The following is a 24,065-nucleotide window of genomic DNA, read 5'->3' on the forward strand; positions in this document are numbered from 1 at the left end:
CTTGTACTCGCTAGATTTTAGAAGATTGAGGGGGTATCTTATAGAAACGTATAACATTCTTAAGGGGTTGGACAGGCTAGATGCAGGAAGATTGTTCCGGATGTTGGGGAAGACCAGAACAAGGGGTCACAGTTTAAGGATAAGGGGTAAATCTTTTACGACCGAGATGAGAAAAACATTTTTCACACAGAGAGTGGTGAATCTCTGGAATTCACTGGCACAGAAGGTAGTTGGGGCCTGTTCATTGGCTATATTTAAGAGGGAGTTAGATGTGGCCCCTGTGGCTAAAGGGATCAGGGGGTATGGAGAGAAGGCAGGTACATGATACTGAGTTGGATGATCAGCCATGATCATATTGAATGGCGGTGCAGGCTCGAAGGGACAAATAGCCTACTGCACTTAATTTCTATGTTTCCCTCTCCTCACCCCTCTCTCTCTACCACCCATCACTCTCTCCCCCACCCCACTTCCCGCTCTACCCCACCCCCTTCCCTCTCTCCCCCCGCCCCCTTCCCCTACCCCTCTATCCCTCTTCCACCAGTCCCTCTACCCCTCCCTCCCCACTCTTCCACTTCTCTCCCCTACACCACCCCTCTCCCTCCCTCACCCCTCTCTCTTCCCCTCCCTGTCCCACCCTTTCTCCTACCCCTCTGTCCCTCTTCCACCACTCCCCGTCCCTCTTCCACCACTCCCGCTACCCCTCCCTCCCTCCCTCCCCACTCTTCCACTTCTCTCCCCCTTCTCTCCTCCCCCTCTCCCTCTCCTCACCCCTCTTCCATCCCTCTCTCCCCCACCCCTTCCCTCTCTACCCCACCCCTTTCCCTCTCTCCCCGCCCCCTTCCCCTCTGTCCCTCTTCCACCACTCCCCCTACCCCTCCCTCTCCCACTTCTCTCCCCTTACCCCACCCCTCTCCCTCCTCCACCCCTGTCTCCCCCTCCCTTCCCCTCCCCCACCCCTTCCCCTACCCCTCTGTCCCTCTTCCACCACTCCCCCGTCCCTCTTCCACCACTCCCCCGTCCCTCTTCCACCACTCCCGCTACCCCTCCTTCCCTCCCCACTCTTCCACTTCTCTCCCCCTTCTCTCCTCCCCCTCTCCTTCTCCTCACCCCTCATCCATCCCTCTCTCCCCCACCCCTTCCCTCTCTACCCCACCCCTTTCCCTCTCTCCCCGCCCCCTTCCCCTCTGTCCCTCTTCCACCACTCCCCCTACCCCTCCCTCTCCCACTTCTCTCCCCTTACCCCACCCCTCTCCCTCCTCCACCCCTGTCTCCCCCTCCCTTCCCCTCCCCCACCCATTTCCCTACCCCTCTGTCCCTCTTCCACCACTCCCCCTGTCCCTCTTCCACCACTCCTGCTACCCCTCTCCCCCTCCCTCTCTCCCTACTCTACCACTTCTCTCCCCCCCTCCCCCCCCCACACTCTTTCCCCTCTCTCCCCCCACCCCTCTCCCCCTCCAATCCCACTCTCCCCCTCCCTCCACACTCTTCCCCCTCTCCTTCCTCATTCCCTTACCGTGCACAGTCTCTGTCTTTAAGAAGGAACTACAGATGATGGAAAATCGAAGGTAGACATAAAAAAAGCTGGATAAACTCAGCGGGTTTGGCAGCATCTATGGAGCGAATTGAATGGTCAACGTTTTTGGCCGAAACCCGGAAGAAGGGTTTCGGCCAAAAACGTTGCCCTTTTCCTTCGGTCCATAGATGCTGCTGCACCCGCTGAGTTTATCCAGCTTTTTTGATGTTGTACCAGCCTCTCTCTCTCTCTCTGCCCTTTTCTCTTCTCTCGACTCATGCACGCCCGCTCCAACCCCTCCCCCCCCCTCACCTCTCTCCCCCTTCTCTCCCCCCCCCCTTCACCTCTCTCCCCCTTCTCTCCCCCCCCCCCCCTCTCCCTCTCCACCCTCCTCCTCCCCTTCCTCACAAAATATTTTTTGTGGGGGCGGGTCCTCAGTGTGTGTGACTGTTTGTGGAGGCGGGAACGCGCTCTCCATTCAAGAAGACGCTCATCTGTTTGTGGTGGCGCGTGCTTAGTATGTGACCAAAGATCTTATTCGCTGAATGCTCAGCGAATATTTGAATTCTTCACTAACCGTCATTCTGACTTTGCTTGTGAAGTGAAAAGTCCTGAATTGCATTTGTCTGATGCAGGGAGATTGTTCCCGATGTTGGGGAAGTCCAGGACAAGCGGGTCACAGCTTAAGGATAAAAGGGAATTCCTTTAGTACTGAGATGAGGAAAACATTTTTCACACAGATAGTGGTGAGTCTCTGGAACTCTCTGCCACAGAAGATAGTTGAGGCCAGTTCATTGGCTATATTTAAGAGGGCGTTAGATGTGGCCCTTGTGGCTAAAGGGATCAGGGGGTATGGAGAGAAGGCAGGTACAGGATACTGAGTTGGATGATCAGCCATGATCATATTGAATGGTGGTGCAGGCTCGAAGGGCAAAATGGCCTACTCCTGCACTTAATTTCTATGCTTCTATGTTTCCCTCTCCTCACCCCTCTCCCTCTCCCACCCATCCCTCTCTCCCCCACCCCCCTACCCTCTCTACCACCACCCCCTTCCCCCTACCTCTCTGTCCCTCTTGCACCACTCCCCCTACCCCTCCCTCCCCACTCTTCCACTTCTATCCCCTTACCCCACGCCTCTCCCACCCCCACCCCTCTCTCTTCCCCTCCCTTCCCCTCTCTCCCCCACCCCTTCCCCTAGCCCTCTGTCCCTCTTCCACCACTCCCCCGTCTCTCTTCCTCCACTCCCGCTACCCCTCCCTCCCTCCCTCCCCACTCTTCCACTTCTCTCCCCCTTCTCTCCTCCCCCTCTCCCTCTCCTCACCCCTCTCCCTCTCCCATCCCTCTCTCCCCCCACCCCCCTTCCCTCTCTACCCCACCCCCTTCCCTCTCCCCCCCACCCCCTTCCCCCTATCCCTCTGTCCCTCTTCCATCACTCCCCCTACCCCTCTCCTCCTCCCTCCCCACTCTTCCACTTCTCTCCCCCTTCCCCTCCACTCTCCCTCCCCACTCTTTCCCCTCTCTCCCCCACCCCTCTCCCCCTCCCTCCCTCCTCCCCATCTTCCCCATCCCCCCTCCCCCACATCTCTCTCCCCATCTCTCACCCCCTACCCCGCTCTCCTTTCCCTCCCAAATCTATCCCGTTTCCTCCTCCTCCTCTCCCCTCCCTCCCCTCTTCTCACCCCCCCCCCCCCCCGCAAACGCCGTTGGGGAAACAGACCCAACGGGTCTGCACTTGGTCTAGTTATATATTAAAACTGTGTGCCTGTCGCCTGCCGTCCGTCCGGCTGCCTGTCTGCCTTTTGATTCGTTTCCATCGTGTGATGTCACAATGCCCAATGCTCGCAGATGTCCAATCATAATGCCCAATGCTCGCAGATGTCCAATCGGAATGGATACATTTACATGGACGGCTGCCGGCTGCATTTCTTCCTTTTATTCACTGCAACTCCGAAACCAGACGCAGAATCGCCGACATCTTTTCCATTTCGGTAGAGATTTCACTTTTCTTTCTAAGTATCCGCTCCTCATTACATTTCGTCGTGTTTCAGTACACGTTTTTAATCAAATCCTTCCCCACCCCCCCCCCCCCCCAATATTTCAAAAATAAACTGGCTTCTCACCCATAGAAGCAGCACCAGCCCCAGCCCCTGCTGAACGTTCCATCGTGTGATGTCACAATGCCCAATGTTCACATATGTCCAATCGGAATGGATTCATTTACATATGCCTTTGCAGGAGCCCCAGCCCCTGGTGAACGTTCCATCGTGTGATGTCACAATGCCCAATGCTCAAAGACATCGTTGCCATAGAGGGAGTACAGAGAAGGTTCACCAGACTGATTACTGGAATGTCAGGATTTTCATATGAAGAAAGACTGGATAGACTCGCCTTGTACTCGCTAGATTTTAGAAGATTGAGGGGGTATCTTATAGAAACGTATAAAATTCTTAAGGGGTTGGACAGGCTAGATGCAGGAAGATTGTTCCGGATGTTGGGGAAGACCAGAACAAGAGGTCACAGTTTAAGGATAAGGGGGAAATCCTTTAGGACAGAGATGAGAAAAACATTTTTCACACTGAGAGTGGTGAATCTCTGGAATTCTCTGCCACAGAAGGTAGTTGAGGTCAATTCATTGGCTATATTTAAGAGGGAGTTAGATCTGGCCCTTGTGGCTAAAGGAATCAGGGGGTATGGAGAGAAGGCAGGTACAGGATACTGAGTTGGATGATCAGCCATGATCATATTGAATGGTGGTGCAGGCTAGAAGGGCCGAATGGCCTACTCCTGCACTTAATTTCTATGTTTCTATGTTTCCCTCTCTTCACCCCTCTCCCTCTCCCACCCATCCCTCTCTCCCCCACCCCCTTTCCCTCTCTACCACCACCCCCTTACCCCTACCCCTCTGTCCCTCTTTCACCACTCCCCCTACCCCTCCCTCCCCACTCTTCCACTTCTATCCCCTTACCCGACGCCTCTCCCTCCCCCACCCCTCTCTCTTCCGCTCCCTTCCCCTCTCTCCCCCACCCCTTCCCCTACCTCTCTGTCCCTCTTCCACCACTCCCCCGTCCCTCTTCTACCACTCCCGCTACCCCTCTACCCCTCCCTCCCTCCCCACTCTTCCACTTCTCTCCCAATCTCTCCTCCCCCTCTCCTCACCCCTCCCATCCGTCTCTCCCCCACCCCCCTTCCCTCTCTACCCCACCCCCTTCCCTCTCTCCCCCCACCCCCTTCGCCCTATCCCTCTGTCCCTCTTCCATCACTCCCGCTACCCCTCTCCTCCTCCCTCCTCTCCCCCTTCCCCTCCACTCTCCCTCCCCACTCTTTCCCCTCTCTCCCCCCACCCCTCTCCCCATCCCTCCCTCCTCCCCTCCCTCCCCATCCCCCCTCCCCCACATCTCTCACCCCCTACCCCGCTCTCCTTTCCCTCCCAAATCTATCCCATTTCCTCCTCCTCCTCTCCCCTCCCTCCCCTCTTCTCAACCCCCCCCCCCCCCCCCCGCAAACGCCGTTGGGAAAGCAGACCCAACGGGTCTGCACTTGGTCTAGTATATTACTAAAACTCTCATAATGTTTCTATATTTTTCGGTTTGTTTGCCTGCTTTGTACCTATATTTGCGCAAAAACGGTACACGAAAGTTATTGACATTTTAAACTTAAAAAAATAAAACAGCGCTCCCACTTGCACCCCCCCCCCCCCCCATTTGCTGTCTACTTGACTGGCATCACAAAGGACACCTCTTTGCACAATTTCAAACCATCTTTTTTTCTTCGCCTCACAACGGGGCCACAACGACTCCACGGTAAGTTTCCTTCCATTTTACTGCTGGCGGGGAGGGAGAGGAGCGGGACACGGGGCAAGGAGTTGGAGCCGGTGCGGGGTCCGGGGACGGGGAGAGGCTGCGCCGGCGACCTGTCCGCGGGGAGGGAGAGGATTGGCCCCGTGGCAAGGACATTTTCATTGTGGGGGGGGGGGGAGTGGGGGAGCAGGTGAATAGAGGGAGAGGAGGGGGGTAGGCGAGAGCGGTTATGGTGGGAGGGAGTGACTGAGGGTAGGGGAGGGAGAGGTGAGTGGGGGAGGGGAGGAGGAGAGGGGAAAGAAGAGGAGGGGGAGGGATTGCTGGGGGAATGGAGAAGGATAGGGGTAGAGACGGCGAGGTAATGGAGGAGCAAGGGGAGAGGGTGAGGGGAGGAAGCAGAGGAGAGTTGGTGGAGGGTGGGGAGATGGAGGATAATGAAGGAGGGGAATAGGGGACTGAGGGAGAGATGCGTTCACACTGATCCTATATTTCACAGGTTATTGCCATTTTAAATTTAAAAAACATCGCAGTCGCGCACCCACTTGCCGGCCGCGCCTGCGCAGTTGGGGAGGGTTGCCGTGACTCGCATCACAACGGGGATCTCTGGCGTCACAATGGGAACCCGTCAGCCGCGCCTGCGCAGTTGGGGGCTATGGGTCAGTGGTGGAATATTGCGTGGGGGGGACCAGGCCCAACGGGTCCGCACCTGGTCCAGTAATGATACCATAAAATTATATTCACTGTATCTCGGTATTTCAAAATATTGTTCTCTTTATATTGCCTGTTGTACTTCTATATGGCTTGATTGTACTTGTGTGTAGTATGATCTGATTTAATTGGATAGCACACAAACAAACATTTTGCTGTATCTCGGTATTTCGCACAAACGGTGGCGGGTGTATGGAACAAGCTGCCGGAGGTGGTAGTTGAGGCTGGGACTATCCCATCATTTAAGAAGCAGTTAGACAGGCACATGGATAGGACAGGCTTGGAGGGATGTGGACCAAATGTGGGCAGGTGGGACTGGTGTAACTGGGACATGTTGACCTGTGTGGGCAATTTGGGCCGAAGGGCCTTTTTTCACACTGACTATGTGACAATACTTAGCAACCAATGCCAAATTCAATAAGATTATTTTAACATTACCCACCTCATCTTTATGATGGCTACCACCAAGGAAAAATGAACATCAATGTTCTGGAAGGAAGACAAAAATGCTGGAGAAACTCAGCGGGTGAGGCAGCATCTATGGAGCGAAGGAATAGGCGACGTTTCGGGTTGAGACCCTACTTCAGAATTAGGGTGGGTCTTTTCCAGCATCTGCAGTTCTTTCTGAAACATCTGCAGTTCTTTCTGAAACATCAATGATAACATCAGGCACAAGTTGCACATGGTCTAGACATATGGTCATTTTTGGGAAGCTTTTGCACCAAGCTGTCAAACCAAAGTTTTATTAAGGCTTCTAAAAGACACAAGGCAATGGTTGAGTTATGAGTCAGATAAATGGAGTTGCTTCAAAGTGAACATTAATGGCTCTGTGGATCATTGTACTACCAAAGATGGTGTACCACTGACAACCATGATTGTAGATGGCATATTCTGAATGTTAACCCTTTACATGGATGGTGTTAATTTGTACATATTTAACATACAAGGAACCACTTTTAGTTGGATATAAATTGCCATTCTCCCAATTGTAGCATAATAATATTATGCAAAACTAATGTTTTTTGCCATTATTTAAAAAGCTACATTAAAAGAATTGAACCAAACAAGCATTTTCTCACATTGTTCTGATGATCTCTTGCAACTGATTTAATGTAGATGATTTAATTTGAATTGTGCAGGAAAGAACTGCAGATGCTGGTTTAAATCGAAGGTAGACAAAATGCTGGAGTAACTAAGCAGAACAGGCAGCATCTCCGGAGAGAAGGATTGGGTGACGTTTCGGGTCGAGACCCTTCTTCAAACGGATCTAATTTAATTTGAATTGTCAATATGCAGAATGCTGCTGGTCCAAAAATTAAGCAGTTTGCACCACCCTGTTGCAATGTATTGGTGGATATTTAATCTGTACATGCAGTTGCAACTAAAGCTGACATGGTGAAAATGATGGTCGTGATGCAGATGTCCATGAAGCAGATTGCCACCATAAAGAGAAAATAGTGTTTTCATATTTCCGTTTAAGGAATGTGAGAAAAGATGTAATAGCACAGAACTTGGCCAATCAGCAATATGATGTAAAAACCTTTATTAAAAAGCTTTGTAATAATTCTTCCAAATATTTGGACTGGGGAAAATGCAGAACAAGAAAAAGATGTTGCTGCAGATAAGCACATTTATAGTTAGAAGACGAATCATGCCAGGAAAATGTAACAGAGTGTTGTCACATTAGTGTGTATTCTTTGGCAGCTGCTATATTACTTTTCAACATATTCTTGTTCCTCCCAAGTAGCCTCCAATCACCCCTGTTCTGTCTTCAAAAGTGGATAGCAGCTGACGTTTCCCTTATTTGGTGGCAATGTTGCCGGATGCAGTGTTCAGCAAAGTAGGAAGTGGTTTAATATCTCAATTTGAAATACTTTTTGCAGATTAGTGGTATGTTGTATTTTAAGACACTGTGTAAAGTGGTCATCGTGTGAAGAACTCTATTGATGAAACTTGAAACTGGTCTTTTGGAGAGTAAGTGTAAAATATTTTCTACACGTTTGTGTCTAGTTAGTACACGAGTTGTATTAAATTTCAAGTTCAAGTTCAAGTTAGTTTATTGTCATGTTATTGTCAAATTTGCAGCTGTATAAGTATTTCTGATCTTAATGCATTTGGGAAGTACCAGTTAGTCACTTATGGCTTCTCTGGCCCACCCTAGCCATAAATTTGTTGGAACGCTTTAGAAATTTTACGAGGATATCCTTGTGAGATGGGAATGCCTGTCTCATAGTAATTCCAGTTTTAATCAGCAAGAGTTACTGGGATCAAGGGCCATTCCTGCAGGGTGGATGGGACATTTAAGGTTTTAGTCATTGTGGGCCATTTTCCTGAATATTTTGTTCATGGAAAGCAAGTGGCCTCGGAGGAAATACTTTCCGTGAGTGACTCACAGAACTGATGCTGGACTTAAGGAATGTGTGCAGTATTTGAGTATTTAAATGATCTTTTCCAATCATTCTATTGAGCTGGGTATGTTTTCATTTCTGCTTGTTTCATAAAATGGGAAGTTACATTTTATTTATAAATTTTGAAAGCATGGGGCTTAAGGGGAAATGGTTTTAATTGCAAACAGAATTCTTTGTAAAATTAATTTTTGTTATAATTTTTAACTAACTAGTTAATTTATTAATGTTGCGTGTGTCGAGATACTGGAATCTTCAGTATACCATCTGGAATTCTATTAGTGATGAATGATGAAATACTTTTGATGTATGTAGGGAAATGAGTGCATTGTACCTGGAAATAGGAGGATTTAATCCCACAGTATATTTGCAAACCAAATGAGGTCTAATAAGGGCCGGTCTGAAGAAGGGTTTCGGCCCGAAACGTCGCCTATTTCCTTCGCTCCATAGATGCTGCTGCACCCGCTGAGTTTCCCCAGCAATTTTGTGTACCTTCGATATTCCAGCATCTGCAGTTCCTTTTTGAACATGAGGTCTAATAAGCTGTGTGTTGCCAATATTTTCTGTAATTTATAATTATTATATTAATACTGTCTATGTTGCGATAAGTTTGCTTAAATGGGATCCAGCGTCTTCACAATAAAATACAGGACCCTATGCTCACAAACATACCAAATATCAACAGCCTTTTCTTAACATCAGATACCAGTGTATATTTCTTATCGTCACCTATTTTTAAAGGCCTTTTCTATTTCTGCACATCATTTTGTCACGGATGATTCAGGCCATTTTGTAGAAAGCCACAGAGATTGCATCTCTACTTACTGCCAGAATAGCTTCAAATTAGCCATCAATATAAAGGAAACGGAAAAGCAGCAATTGTGTACGACAATTTGGAAGATTATATTAATGGAGTGGTCCCAAGATGGTAAACAATTTAAATCTAGTGCTAATTCTTTTTGGCATAATTGTCAAAGGTGTGTTGTCATAAAATAATTAGAACATGTGTTGTCTTTTACCAAGCTCACCCTGAAGGAAATAATTCCATTATACGAGGGATAAATATTTGGTTACCAGTATCTTCACTTAAAAATAAAACAGGGGTGTCAAACTCATTTTAGGTCACGGGCCGGAAAATGCGACTTCATGCGGGCCGGATCAGTTGTGTGCGCGAACGGACGCTCCCGCAGCTTTTGTTGCCTTTGTTTTTTCAACCTACTCTCATGTGTCTCAGTCTCTGTTATAATTATAAAGTGTTTCACTTTACAATTTTGTTTCTTATGAAGAAGATTGCCTAGCAAGCATTACTTTTATGATTGGTATTAACTTACAGTCGTAGGCTACAAGAAAATTGTGATGAGAGAGAGAAAAAACAATGCTGTTTTTTGCGCGCACCCTATTCTGTTTGTTAACAAATAGGTCTTTTTAACTTCAAGATAGACACGAAATGCTGGAGTAACTCAGGACTGGCAGTCATCTCTGGAAAGAAGGAATGGCTGACGATTCTAGTTGAGACCCTTCCTCGGACCTCATCGCCCACCCCCATCTTCTCTCTGACCCCCCACCACACCCCCCCCCCCCATCATAATACATCGGTTGTTCCTTCCTACAGATTTTTAACTTCAAGATTGATTTCATTGTAGAAGTCAAACGTAGGTTGGGTGATCATGTGCGTTTAGTCCATGGGACCACCCTGAACTTCTCGTTGCCTGTCAGTATAATTCACAATGCTACTCACACTCCGACTTATTGGTCCTCTATAACTCTGTAAAGATAGGGAATCTATACATCACTAAAGCTCTGATCTTGTTATCTTCCTGTTTGCGCGGTCATTCTATTCGCACAAAAACGGTACACGAAAGGGCTATGGTCTTTCGCCAGCTTACTCACCGTTCTCCACTGCTGCGATTGCACCAAGTTTCGTTCCGATCGGTGGTCTAATGTAAAAGTTAGCGAGGTTTAAAAATTGCGCGTGCGCAGAGCGATCTTTTCTCCTGCCAGTCGGCGCCGCGTGGATTGATCTTTTCTCTTGTCACTCCGTGGGACGGTCCGCTCCTTCCTGCGCCATCGCGTCCATACTGGAGCTGAGGCAGGCTCTGGATGGCCGGCGGAGGTCTCCAACCAGACGGAGTCGGAGATGTCACCAAACGGAAAACGGAGACTCTGATCCCGGCGGAGGAGAATGTCCAGCGACCAGCGCCCGCTGTGAATCCACATCGCCCGCTGTGAGTCCTCCAGCCCCTTCCTCTCTGGTCCCCCTCGCAGGCTCCTGCCCCCCTCCCCGGCTCCTGCCCCCCTCCCCTGTGATCTCCCCCATGACCCCCGTCTTTTCTCCGAGCTCTCTCCACACACCCCTCCCACCCGCCTCCACACCTCCCGGGTGAGTGGTGGAATATTGCATTGGGGAATGGGTTGCGTTGGGCCAGGCCTCCCGTGTGACTGGGACCCAACGGGTCCCACTTAGTCTGGCACCTAATAATTTTGTATAGGAAGGAACTGCAGATGCGGGTTTAAACCAAAGATAGGCACAAAATGCTGGAGTAACTCAGCGGGACAGGTAGCATGTCTGAAGGAAAGCAATGGGTGACGTTTTCCTAAAAAATAAAATTTTAGTGGCAGGTCCATTAAATGTTTCATTTAAATTTGAGAACAATTGAAAATCCTCAGTGAGACATAAGAGACGTGTGGAGCATCTTGAGAGGTTGGCGGTACGCGGTGAGCGCTAGGACCTGGGTGAGCACAGGGCTGGTCGTGGGAGCGAGTGTGGCTGGTCGGCTCCCATTGAAGCGGATAGTGGTGCGCGGGCACGGGGGCGACACAGCGCTGGGACTGGGTCGGTCGGGCAGCTGTGGGATCCTCTCGCCCGAGAACCAAGTGAAGGCGGACCAGGCAAATAATTTCCCCAAATCATCCCGCGGGCCGGATTGGACCCTTCGCTGGCCGGATGCAGCCCGCGGGCCGGTAGTTTGACACCCCTGATCTAACCCGTATATATATAGACATCAGAAATAGTGCACTTGTCTAATTAATTTTGGACATTTGAGGAGATTCTGGAGAGAAGGAAATGTATATTCATTTTATATTGGCCTTAAAAAAAAAAATGCACCCAAAGTGCTTCATAATCAGAAATAATTTCTTGAAGTATTGTTTGTTAGTAGTGATTGCAGGTTTGTATAGGATATCATTGGGCAATTTCAAAGTTGTGCTGTAGTTGGATTGTTTTTCTTTATCTTTGCTCACTGTCCTTCTGGGATTACAAAATCATAATGATGTCAACATTGGGGCATCTGGCAGGAACAATGACATTTAAAGAGATTAAAGTTATAGAATGAGACTGAACACAAAATTGTACTTTCTCTTGGCTACCGGCATTGATTGACATTCCTTTAACAATCACGACATCATTACAAAGTCATGTTCTTTTATTTTCAAGACTGGTGCTTTTCCACACTGTTAACCATATTAAAGCACCTCGTTCTTGCCTTCCTATTTATGCAAACCAATTTGGGGGAATTAAATCCACCAGTTATTTCTGAAGATCTTCAACTTGCTGACGGAATCCACATTGTCAATGTGTTCATGTATTTATCCCTAGAAAGGTACAGTGGTTTTCGTGAGGGAGTTGTAGAATTCCTGTCCGCTGGTCAGGTGGTTCAGCCTTGCTCCAAAGAACTGAGCAACATGTTTAGAGATGCCTCGTGGAAACGGGTCCTCCGGTCCACCAAGTCCACGCCAACCATCGATCATCAGTACGCCAGTTTTACGCACTAGGGGCATTTTGCAGAAGCCAATGAACCCAAAAACCTGCACGTCTTTGAAATGTGTGAGGAATCTGCAGCACCCGGAGAAAACCCACGTGGCCACAGGGAGAATGTGCACACTCTGTACAGACAGTACCCATAGTCAGGATCAAATCCAGGTAGCTGGCGCTGTAAGGCAGAAGCTCTACTACTACGTCACTGTACCAAAAAATATATGTAGCTGATGGTAATATTTAGTGTTTAAGAAAGAACTGCAGATGCTGGAAAAATCGAAGGTAGACAGAAATTCTGGAGAAACTCAGCGGGTGAGGCAGCATCTATGGAGCGAAGGAATAGGTGACGTTTTGGGTCGAGACCCTTCTTCAGACTGATGTGGGGGGAGGGGGGGCGGGAAGAAGAAAGGAAGATGCGGAGACAGTAGGCTGTGGGAGAGCTGGGAAGGGGAGGGGAAGGAGGGAGAAAGCAAGGACTACCTGAAATTGGAGAAGCTAAACTGTCTTCAGAGAGAGGAGGAGAACTTCTTCAAAGTAAGCTAAAGCAGGTGAGGCAGAGGTTCACCTGCACTTCCTCCAACCTCATCTATTGCATCCGCTGTTCGAGGTGTCAACTGCTCTACATCGGTGAGATCAAGTGCAGGCTTGGCGATCACTTCGCCCAACACCTCTGCTCAATTTTCATTAACCAACCTGATCTCCCGGTGGCTCAGCACTTCAACTCCCCCTCCCATTCCGAATCCGACCTTTCCGTCCTGGGCCTCCTCCATGGCCAGAGTGAGTCCCACCGCAAATTGGAGGAGCACCTCATATTTCGCTTGGGTAGTTTACACCCCAGTGGTATGAACATTGACTTCTCCAATTTCAGGTAGTCCTCGCTTTCTCCCTCCTTCCCCACCCTTCCCAGTTCTCCCACAGCCTACTGGTCCCCCTCTTCCTTTCTTCTTCCCGCCCCCCCCCCCCCCCCCCTCACATCAGTCTGAAGAAGGATCTCAACTCGAAACGTCACCTATTCCTTCGCTCGATAGATGCTGCCTTGCCCGCTGAGTTTCTCCAGCATTTTTGTCTACCTTCCCGTAATATTTAGTGTGTACAGTATTGTTGGAGATTCATTTGCTCAGATGAAGTGTTAAACCAAGACCGTAACGTATCTCGGGTAGACGAGATCTACATTCCTTGAAGAAGAACAGTAGAGGCATTGCCTCTTATCCCTGATGGCATTTATCACTGCTATTTGTTGAAATAGAAGGCTCTGCAGAGAGTAGTGCGTTCGGCCGAACGCACTATGGGAACTTCACTCGCCCCCCTGCAGGAACTATACATCAGGAGGTGCAACTCCAGAGCCAATAAAATCATGGGAGACCCCTTCCACCCCTGCAACGGACTGTTCCAGCTGCTACGGTCAGGCAAACGCCTCCGTTGCCATGCTGTGAGAACGGAGAGGTTGAGAAGGAGTTTCTTCCCAGAGGCCATTAGGACTGTAAACTCCTATCTCACCAGGGACTAACCTTACTGTACCACTCTACTACTTTTTTCCTTCCGCCCACAATATTTAATATGAAAAAGAATATGTGATTCTGTTACATTTTGTTTGGTTGTTTGTTTGTTTGTCTTTTTGCACAAAGTCCGTGAGCATTGCCACTTTTCATTTCACTGCACATCAACTACCTTCTGGGGCAGAGAGTTCCAGAGATTCACCACTCTCTGTGTGAAAAATGTTTTTCTCATTTCGGTCCTAAAGGATTTCCCCTTTATCCTTAAACTGTGACCCCTTGTCCTGGACTTCCCCAACATCGGGAACAATCTTCCTGCATTTAGCCTGTCCAACCCCTTAAGAAATTTGTACGTTTCTATAAGATCCCCCCTCAATCTTCTAAATTCTAGCGAGTACAAGCCGAGTCTATCCAGTCTTTCTTCATATGAAAGTCCTGCCATCCCAGGAATCAGTCTGGTGAACCTTCTCTGTACTCCCTCTATGGCAAAAATGTCTTTCCTCAGATTTGGAGACCAAAACTGTACGCAATACTCCAGGTGTGGTCTCACCAAGACCCTGTACAACTGCAGTAGAACCACCATAAATCTACTGCATTAGTTGTAAAGCAGTTTGGGATGCAATGCAAGAGACCTATGCCCATACGCAAATATTTTTTTTTGTAATCAATGTTAGACCAGACTATTTGGATTAGAGACCAGTCAAGGACGAGTCTCACCACAGTCACTCCCTCGTCTCCCCCCCTCCCATCAGGCAAGAAGTACAAAGTTTGAAAACTCATACTTCCGGATTTGGAGATAGTTTCTTCCCAGCTATTAGCAAGTGAACCGTCCTCTTACCAACTGGAGTGGGCTGCTGACCTCCCATATGCCCCAGACCTCCCATATATAACCTTTTGGGCTATCTTTTATTGGACTTTATCTTGCACTAAACATTATTCCCTTTATCCTGTATCTCACACTGTGGACCTCTTGACTATAATCATGTATAGTCTTTTGTTGACTGGATAGCATGCAACAAAAAGATTTAAACTCTACCTCGGTACACATGTCAATAATAAACTAAACTAGAGAATGATATCTCGTTGAAACTTTTGTCAATTTGCTTCAATCTATGTGTCCCAAAAAAAGAGTAGAAGAATTAGTACAACTTTTCAGTTGGTTAAATTACTGAGTTTCAGTGTCAAATAAATTGTTCAATTTTGAATTAAATGCGGAAGATAAACTAATGTTTATTGATATGGGAATGTGGTGACTGTTACAGCAGAGGGCGCTGTGTCCCAGTTTGTCATGTAGTGGCTGTTGATTAGGTCCAATTTAAATGGTAACCAAGATCGACACAAAATGCTGGAGTAACTCAGCGGGAGCAGTAATATCTCTGGAGAGAGGGAATGGGTGATGTTTTGAGCCGACAGTCGGGAGAGGGAGACAGAGATATGGAAGGTTAAGGTGTGAAAATGAGAGATTAAAGGTGACGATGATCAAGGAGAATGTAATTGTTAGCTGAGGGGGAGGTGACATCGAGGCATACAATCAGTAAAATTTAATCAGGAGGACAGTGAAACTAGACCTAGGGTAGGGGAGGGACGGAGAGAGAGGGAAAGCAAGGATTACTTTAAGTTGGAGAAGTCGATATTCATACTGATGGGTTGTAAGCTGCCCAAGCAAAATATGAGGTGCTGTTCCTCCAATTTGTTCTGGGCCTCACTCTGACAATGGAGGAGGCCCAGGACAGGAAGGTCCATATGGGAATGGGAGGGGGAATTAAAGTGTTTTAGCAACCAGGAGATCATGTAGGCCTAGGTGGACTGAACGTATGTGTTCGGTGAAATTATTTATTAGATGATTTAAGGAAAGTCCGAACCTCACAGCGGTCCCCGATGCTCTCGTTGACCATGGGTCGACCCGTGAGGCACCGCCGCCGTGAGATTTCACCACCGCCGAGGCCCCATCATCGCGAGGCTTCACCGCTGTCGCCGCCCCACTTCGTGCCTCTGTGATACCGACCCGGGCCCCAGCCACAGGCTCCATTGGCCACTCTACCGACCCGGGCTCCGACCCGCGAGGTTCTTCCGTTCAACCTGCAAGGCCCCGACCCGGGCGTCTACACGGCGGCATCGAGACCACGGCGCCTCGATACAGGCCCCCGGCCGCGTTCCCAGTCCACAGCCGCGGCCCATCAGGAAGACGTATGTTTAAGGTGAAAGTCTGAGTCATGATGGACTGGGCAGTGTCCTCCACTTTATGCAGTCGTCTTCCTTCCTGGGCATTTGAATTGCTGAACCAGTCAATATGATTATGTGTAGATGTTCAAGAGCATACTCGTTGACATACTGAGTCTCCTCAATTCTGTATGATTGCATCAATGTGCTTTATCCGGGACAGATCTTTAGAGCTGTGCACGTCCAGGAATTTGACATTTTTGACACTCTCCAGCACCTTCTCAATGATGAAGACAGGTTTGTGGATCCTCGACCTTCCTCTTCCAGTTCCTTGGATTTAGTGATTTTGAGAGGAAGGTTATTGTAATGGCACCATTTGGTTAATCGATTGATCTCCCTCCTATACTCTGACTCATCTGTAATTCGTCCAAAAACGGTGGTGTCATCAGCGAATTTGAAGACTGAATTTGCACTGTGTCCGTCTACGCCGTCGTGAGTCTAGGGTAAATATAGCAGGGGGCTGAGCACGTAAACCTTGAGATGCTCCTGTGCTGATGGTTATCAAGGAGGAAGTGTTGCTGCCAATTCATCTGTTGATGAGGAAGTAGAGGATCCATTTGCATGGAGACCCAGTTCCGTGTGCTTGGTAGCCAGTTTGGAAGGGATGATTTTGTTGAAGGCCAAGCTGTAGTCTATGAACAATAGCCTGACGTAAGGTAAAGACTTCAAGATTATTTTTAGATGTGTTGGCAACACATTCTCTGAATTGCAACAATTGGTTTTGAATATTAAAGGAATCTAGAACAAGCTTTAGGACGGAGAACAGAAGAGAAGACTGACTGGGACAATGCTTTTTTTTAATTGAATTAGTTAACCATACTCTGGAGTGGGAAACAGTCTGGGATCTTTTACAAGGTTTTTATTAACTGACCATGGAGGATAAGACCATATCATTATATCTGCTGTCGGAGCTACTGTATGTTCCCATATCCTATCTCCTTAATATCTCCTTATCAGTCTGAAGAAGGATCTCAACCCGAAACATCACCTATTCCTTTTCTCCAAGAGATGCTGCCTGACCTGTTGGGTTACTCCAGTATTTGTGTCTACCTTCGTCATTAATTCAAATCTGTGCTAATTTCAATCAAGGTTTTCAATGCAGTTTAGTTTTGTTGAATTAAGAGAAACCATCCCAATTCTTGCTCCTAAATGCTATAAATTGGCATCAGCTGGAAGTCGGATGTTATTGGAAACTATTAATCATCAATGAGTCAGTGCTTTCAACACAGGACGAGAGAAAATGTTAATTATCAGTAAAAAATCTGTCAATTAACTTGAAATTATCTTTTCAAAGTCCCAATCTTTATTTCAATATAACTTCAACGTAGCCTGATTCACAGCCATATTTTGTACAAAATGTACATATCCTCCACTGAGCATGTAGCATTGCTGACTGCATAAGGGCAGTTAGTTTGTGCAATATTGGGCAAGTTTTAACAGATAGATGTACATCATGGAATGTACTTTGCATATTTCCACATCCTTGCTCTTATCCCGAGAAAGAAAATGCCTTGCCTAGTAAAGCGTAAAGATGTAAAGCGCCTTGAGTATTCTAGAAAGGCGCTATATAAATCCCATCCATTATTATTATTATTAGTATATTCAAAACTTAATAATACTCACAATCATTCTGTTAAAAGCTGTGTTTGTTTATTGCCTAAAGACATTCCACAGCATTAGTAGCTAGTAAATACTTTCTGAAGTGTAGCCATTGTTGTGATGTGTGAAATGCTACATCAGCATGGTGGCCTACATTTTTTTAATGCTCAAGCTTCTGAAAAGAAACTTGAATTAACAACCTTTTGATTTACCCAGGAATGCTACGGACAAAGACCATAACACAAGAGCAGCATTAGGCCATTTGGTCCATTAAATCTGCTTTGCCATTCGATCATGGCTAATCTGTTTTTCCTTCTTTCCTGCCTTTAAACCGTAAACTTTAACCCCTTACTATTCAAGAACCTATCAATCACCGCTTTAAAAAAAGCCCAAGGACTTGGCCTCCACAGCTGTCCGTGGCAATGAATTCCATAGGTACACCACCCTCTGGCTAAAGAAATTTCTCCTTGTCTCCGTTCTAAAGGTAGGACTTTTTATTCTGAGACTGTGGCATGGAGAGGGTGGAGAGAGAGAGAGGGGTGGGGGGAGGGGAGAGAGAGAGAGAGAGAGAGAGAGGGGGAGAGGAGAGGAGAGCTATGTCTCTGAGAGCCGCCTATCTGCGTCGCTGCATGTCCGCTTACTCGCAAGCCGAGCGGCCGCCACAGGTTTTGGGCTGTGACTTTGAGGGTTGATCGCAGCGGGGATATAAACGGAAAAGTAAATAGCAGCTAAGTTTGAATAAGAAAAGAGAAGGGAGAGAGCAGTGGGGATTTTAAAATTCAAAAATAAGCAATTTTGAAAAAATTAATTGTTTAATGTAAATTAAAGAAAAGCAATTTCAGTTGTCCAAATCTGCGGATCAAATAAGTGCAAAGTTTTTAACCAGTTATGCAATAATCTTTTCAAAAATAATTATTCAAATATAAATAAATATTGAAAAAATCGTCTACGTTTGGGGGGAAAAAAAGAAAAGCGTTTACCTTTTGTAAATAGTGTAAATTGAAATATTGAATGAAATCAAAAATAAAAAGATTTTCAAAACAAACGTGTCAAATGAAAAATAAAAAACGGCAGAAATCCAGCGTTTAGATCGAGCTGTATTGTAAAAGTCGGAATCCGAACTTCGTTGTCCGAATGACCGTTGGTGAAGAATGTTCTGGAAAAGGATTCCCAGCAGGCAACGCGAGCTACAGGCCTTGGCTGTTCCTGCAGACCTTTCCACATCTGCATTTGATACTTATAGTCGGTTGTCCATTGACATTAGTCGTTAGCCTTTGATCCGTTAAATTGGGGGTGCTCATCCATCTCCCCCCCCCTTCTCGGGCGCCCCTGCGGGTATTTTTCCATGCGTTTTTCTGTAGCTTGATTTGGGTCGTCTCCTCTCAGAGAATGCAGTTTGGGCCGCCCCGGTTGCCGTCTTTCCGAGCTGTCCATTGTCTCTCCAGTCGTCACCACCCTATTCTTGGTTGTCAACCAGTCTATTCCAAAAGCAGGCGGGTGGGACCAGTGTAGAATGGGGCATGTTGGTCGGCATGGGTAAGTTGGGCCGAGTGGCCTGTTTCCAGGCTATATGATTCTATCAACTAAAAATATTGGATTTTTAAAGTGAATATCATACATCTTGTAAATTACAACACAATTTGTAATCTGGTGAAGGCTATTTGAATTTGAGTTAATTATGTCTCTGACATAAGCAGATGTGGCTTTTGGAGAATTCATATTTTAAGTTGTCCATTCTGTCACTACAGGACTGCTCACAATATTTTCAGCCGAGTCCAAAGGTCTTCAGGTAGACAAAATGCTGGAGTAACAGCGGGACAGGCAGCATCTCTGGAGAGAAGGAATGGGTGATTTTGCACAGATGACAACATGGGTAGTTTTAAAAATAGTTGAAACACAGTTAAATTAAACACATCTTGGATTAGTTTCATTTAGTAGCGATAAAATGCACCTGGAATCAGAGCCTTTGGATTACAAGTATAACCCATTGGTGGGCACAAAGTGCTGTAGTAACTCAGCGGGTCAGTCAGCGATCCTGGAGAACATTTCAGATAGAGACCCTAGCCCACTGGTGTCTGATTTAACTACTTTACAGAAGTAGAGAGCAGTATTAGATGTAGAACGCAGTGTATCTGGCAATCACTCGTTGTGTGATGGTGTAACATAACGTGCATGTTACAAACCAGGAAACATGTATCTTATTTTGGCTTCTCTGAATCCTGACTTTTTGTTCACATGCTCTTGGAGAAATAAACGCCATGATTCCTACTCTTTGCCAGCAACTTTCTGTTCTCCTCACCTTCACTCTTGTGACTCCCAGCTGCTCCACCTTCCACTCCACAAATGGCTACCCAATTGCTCCAGTCTCCCATTTCACTTGTTACTACTCCACTGATCACGCCTCTTTTCCAGTTTCCCAATTACCTTGATATCTCGCACATTCTTAATGGGGAAAAAAAAATCACGAGATTCCCTCTCGGTGAGGAAAGAGGTTTTTGTATTTGAGAACTCCGATCAACAGTAATTTAGATCTGGAGAAACTCCCGAAATTGATGATATACCGTGCTCCACGGGTTCGCGGTTCTACAGCCACCATCTGATTGAACTCTCACTCAAAATCGCACTTGTTGAAATCTTATCAATTGCCCTTTGTTCCATTATTCACAGCAACATATCCGACAATCTGCTCAGCCATTCCCCTGCCCTCATCTTGACTAATTTTATTAGGGGTGGCACAGTGGCATATAGCTAGGAGTTGCTGCCTTACAACGCCAGAGACCTGGGTTCGATCCTGACTACGGATGCTGTCTGTACGGAGTTTATACGTTTTCCGGGAGCTCCGGTTTCCTCCCACACTCCAAAGACGTATAGGTTTGTAAGTTAATTGGTATCGGTAAGTTGTAAAGTTGTCCTTGGTCTGTAGGATAGTGTTGGTGTACGGGCTGAGCGTGGAGTTGGTGGGCCGAAGGGCCTGTTTCCGCACTGTATCTCTAAAGTCTAAAGTTTAAAAGTGCTGTAGGCTTCTCAGTAAGCCAGGGGTTAAGTGAAATGTGACCATGCCTTGCAACAGTATGGTTGTGCAAAGCTGAGGATTTGCCTGTTTGGACATGTGTGGTCAATCCTTGTATTAATTCATTGGTTACAAGTAAAAGCTGTAAGTGGACTTAAAAAAAAAAAAACGCAGTTACAAAATAGTCTTGCGCAAAGGTGTTCTTTCTGAGACTGTTTACAGATATAGTGCCTTGCAAATTATGACGCACTCAATCCTTTACCTTTCCGCTCAAGAAGGGAGGGGCTGCAATCTTGTCGTGAAGGTGGAAACTTCTTTGTAACTAGAGAGGCTGAGTGAAAAAAAAGTGGAGAGAATCGCTGGATAGGACCACGTCATGATTTGTAATCCCGTTGATTTATTTTGTACGGATGACAGATTGCTGGGATACTCGCTCGTTGGTTAGATTGACACCATGCTCGTGCAAGTTGAAGGGGAATAAAAATCTCCCAGTGCTCTTTTTGAAGGGGTGTGTTCACATGAAAGTTGGAGACCAACGCAATAACGATTGTGTTGTAAAGTGTATCAGCGGTGTTGCAGGTGTAGGCACCGTGACAAATTTCAGCAGTTCAAGAATGGGGCTAGGCTACTAAGTCAGGTGTGTTGTATTTTAAGAGCAGCTGAAATTTACCACAGTAGTTCTACAGCCCACACACCACAGATTTAACGATGAATTTGCTACAATTGAAGGAACTGTCTCAGTCTGATCTGTATCGAAGGCGGCAGGAGCGGCATGACAGCATTGTAACTGCTGTTTTAGAGACGAGGAAGTTAAGGTATGTTTATTATGAGCTGATTATTAACTACACCTGGTATATAAAGAAAACTGTAGTCCGACGCGATCATCAATGAAGCCAGTTTGGATTTGGTGGTCTTATGCCTAATGGGTGGAGGGAGATGTGTAATGGCCACTTATTTGTAAAGCAAATGCAGGGTTTTGAACAACTGAATTTTTAAATGCAAACTGATTGTTTGTGTTCCTTTGGTCACCAAGGGCAGTAGATATAGTATCTGATCGTCTCAGTCAGTAAATTTGCATAGGGATTATTTTGAACAGAGTGTTTCAAACACAATTACTGAAAGACATTACTGAAATATTTTACATTAGTATCAATATCTAAAATCTTACTTGGAAAAATTAGGTTAGAATTTTGTGTGTAGCAATCATTTTGGTGTTGACTTCATGAACAAAAGTATTTTCGAATGGAGATCTATCTACCTCTCTGAAGGATTGTAGCATTGTGTGAGTTGGAAAGGGAGATGGGCAATCTGTATGACATGAAGAGTGCTTTCAGTGAAATTCGAGAACTAGTGAGCCTTTCAGACTTTTTTTCCATTTAGTTTCTATTTATACACGGCAATTGCTTGGCTGTTAACAACGGAATGCAATACTTTTGTGGATGTCACTGTTTACGCATGAATTGTACTTTTGAAAAAAAATTGACTCTTGCACTGGAATGTGCCCGAAGGGGACAATGGTGTTGAGTGCAGTTTTCATTTCTGTGCAAAAGTTAAAGGTCACCAAATGAATCATCAGCCTTTATCTAATAAAACTGGGTAGACTTGCTCCATATGGATGTTCAATCTCCAAGAGAAAGATATTTGTGGTGATATAAAAGTGATCATTTGACTTTTTTTTAAAAACAGGATGTTTCCACATGTGAGAGTGTCGAGGACTAGAGGTCAGAGCCTCAGAATTAAAGGACGCTCCTTTAAGAAGCAGACGAGGAGGAATTTCTTTAGTCAGAATCTTAGGAATTCTTTACCACAGAAGGCTTTGGAGGCTGTCAATGGATATTTTTAAGGCAGAGATAGATAGATTCTTGATTAGTACGGGTGTCGGGTTATGGGGAGCAGGCAGGAGAATAGGGTTGGGAGGGAGAGATAGATCAGCCATGATTGAATGGCAGACTGGATGGGCCAAATGGCCCAAACCTGCTCCCATCACTTATGACCTTAATGTACTTCTATGCAGTTGTTATGGGAAAGATTACTACTTTGAAACAAATCTTTTTTGCATTCATGCATTAGCCATGTCATTGTGATGCTGTTTGGAAAGTTGGAAGAGAGCTGGGGGTGGGGGGGTGGCAGGTGACAAAGCCAGTCGCCAGTGAGTCGCCTAGTCTATGCTTGATTTTGCTGATGTAAATGAGGTCACATCGGGAGCAGCGAATGCAGTAGATTAGGTTAGAGGAGGTGAATGTGAACCTCTGTCTCACACGGATAGGTTTCTGGAGTCCCTAGATGGATGTGAGGGAGTATATATAAGAACAAGCGTTGCATCTCCAGCGATTGCAAGGGAAAGTTCCTGGGGAGAGGGTGTTTTGGGTGGGAAGGAATGAGTGAACCAAGGAGTTGTGAAGTGGATAGTCTCTGCAGAAATGGGTGGGAATGGAAAGATGAATTATGTAATTACTATTTTGTTTTGATAATAAAAGTAAAAAATATTCTTAGATAGCACTTACCGTATTTCCCGGCAATGAAGATGCGATTTTTTTCAATAAAATAAGGCACAAAAATTTACCTGCGTCTTGGAGGCCGAAGGTTAGGTTATTAGCCAAGAAAGATAGACTTGGCCATCTCTCAGTATAGCAACATCAAGAACGATGTCTATCCCTCTAGCCAAGTCTATCCCTCATTGTTGGCAGATGATGGGAACCGGCTGTAAAGTGGAAAGTGGCTGTAAAAGGACAGCGCCGCTGTGGGGGAGGGGAGGGAGAGTTCCTTTCACGTGTGGGGAGTCTGGCCCAGGTCGGCACGGGCAGGAGCGTTGAGAAGGAGGGGGTCAGGAATCATGCCAGCAACTCACTCACCGGTGCCGTGGCGCTCCGGGCATGGAGCCACCGCATTGTGGCCAGGGAGGGAAGTAGCTTGGGTGGCTGCAAGCGGCCGCCGGGACCGGATAGCAGAACCGGCCGCCATCTCAGCGCCTTCTGCCGGCCCGCTCACCTCTGGCAGTGCTCTCCGTCTGAAAACTTCTCTCATGTTATCCGCTTCCCGCAAATCCTTAAATTCCGACTGCCGCTGGGCGCAGGACATGGTCTCACTTACTGCGCTGGGTGACACTGCATAGCATTCATTGCCCGGTCCGTGTCTTTCAATGTAGACCGGACAGTGAGGGGACCAGGTCAAGAGCAAAGATCATAGAGTGGAGCGGTTCAGCGGGCGATGGATAACAGGACAGCGGGTGGTGGAGCTTACTCCTGTGTCAGCGCGAGTAACCTCAATTGATATTGTCATTCAATAAGATCACAACTGATCTCTCTCCACCTGCCGTCACCCTCTACCCCCCACCCATTCAGTCATTCAGAATGGAGGAGATCTGGAAGCCTTGGGTAAATTGAATTCTCTTGAAAAGAAAGAATTACTTTCTTTATTTTTATTATTATTATTATTATTATTATTATTATTTGAGTGTGAGAAATTCTATGTCAAGCCAGCCTTTTTTCAAATTTAGCAACAACATGGGGGTGTGTCTTCATTGCAGGGAAATATGGTATCTATTATTCCCATCCTTGAAAGTTGAT

At 46.7% G+C, this 24,065-nt stretch overlaps 1 protein-coding gene across 4 annotated transcripts in view; it reads left to right on the top strand.

The window, feature by feature from the left end:
• lims1 (LIM zinc finger domain containing 1) overlaps window positions 1-24,065 on the top strand; it is a 118,778-nt gene that overhangs the window by 33,638 nt on the left and 61,075 nt on the right. The window contains exon 1 of one of the 4 annotated variants that reach the window (XM_033022638.1): window positions 7,887-7,992. The exons of 2 other annotated variants lie outside the window; for them this stretch is intronic. Coding sequence is in view for 1 of the 2 variants with exons in the window: in XM_033022635.1 (XP_032878526.1) it covers window positions 21,208-21,314 (107 nt within the window). In the remaining variant the exon portion in view is untranslated. Of the gene's footprint in view, window positions 1-7,886; window positions 7,993-20,866; window positions 21,315-24,065 lie in introns of those variants that run through there. One more of the 4 variants, XM_033022635.1, reaches the window with a different exon arrangement.

Source organism: Amblyraja radiata, chromosome 6, assembly GCF_010909765.2.
Source record: "Amblyraja radiata isolate CabotCenter1 chromosome 6, sAmbRad1.1.pri, whole genome shotgun sequence".
In the NCBI taxonomy this organism is placed as follows: Eukaryota; Metazoa; Chordata; class Chondrichthyes; order Rajiformes; family Rajidae; genus Amblyraja; species Amblyraja radiata.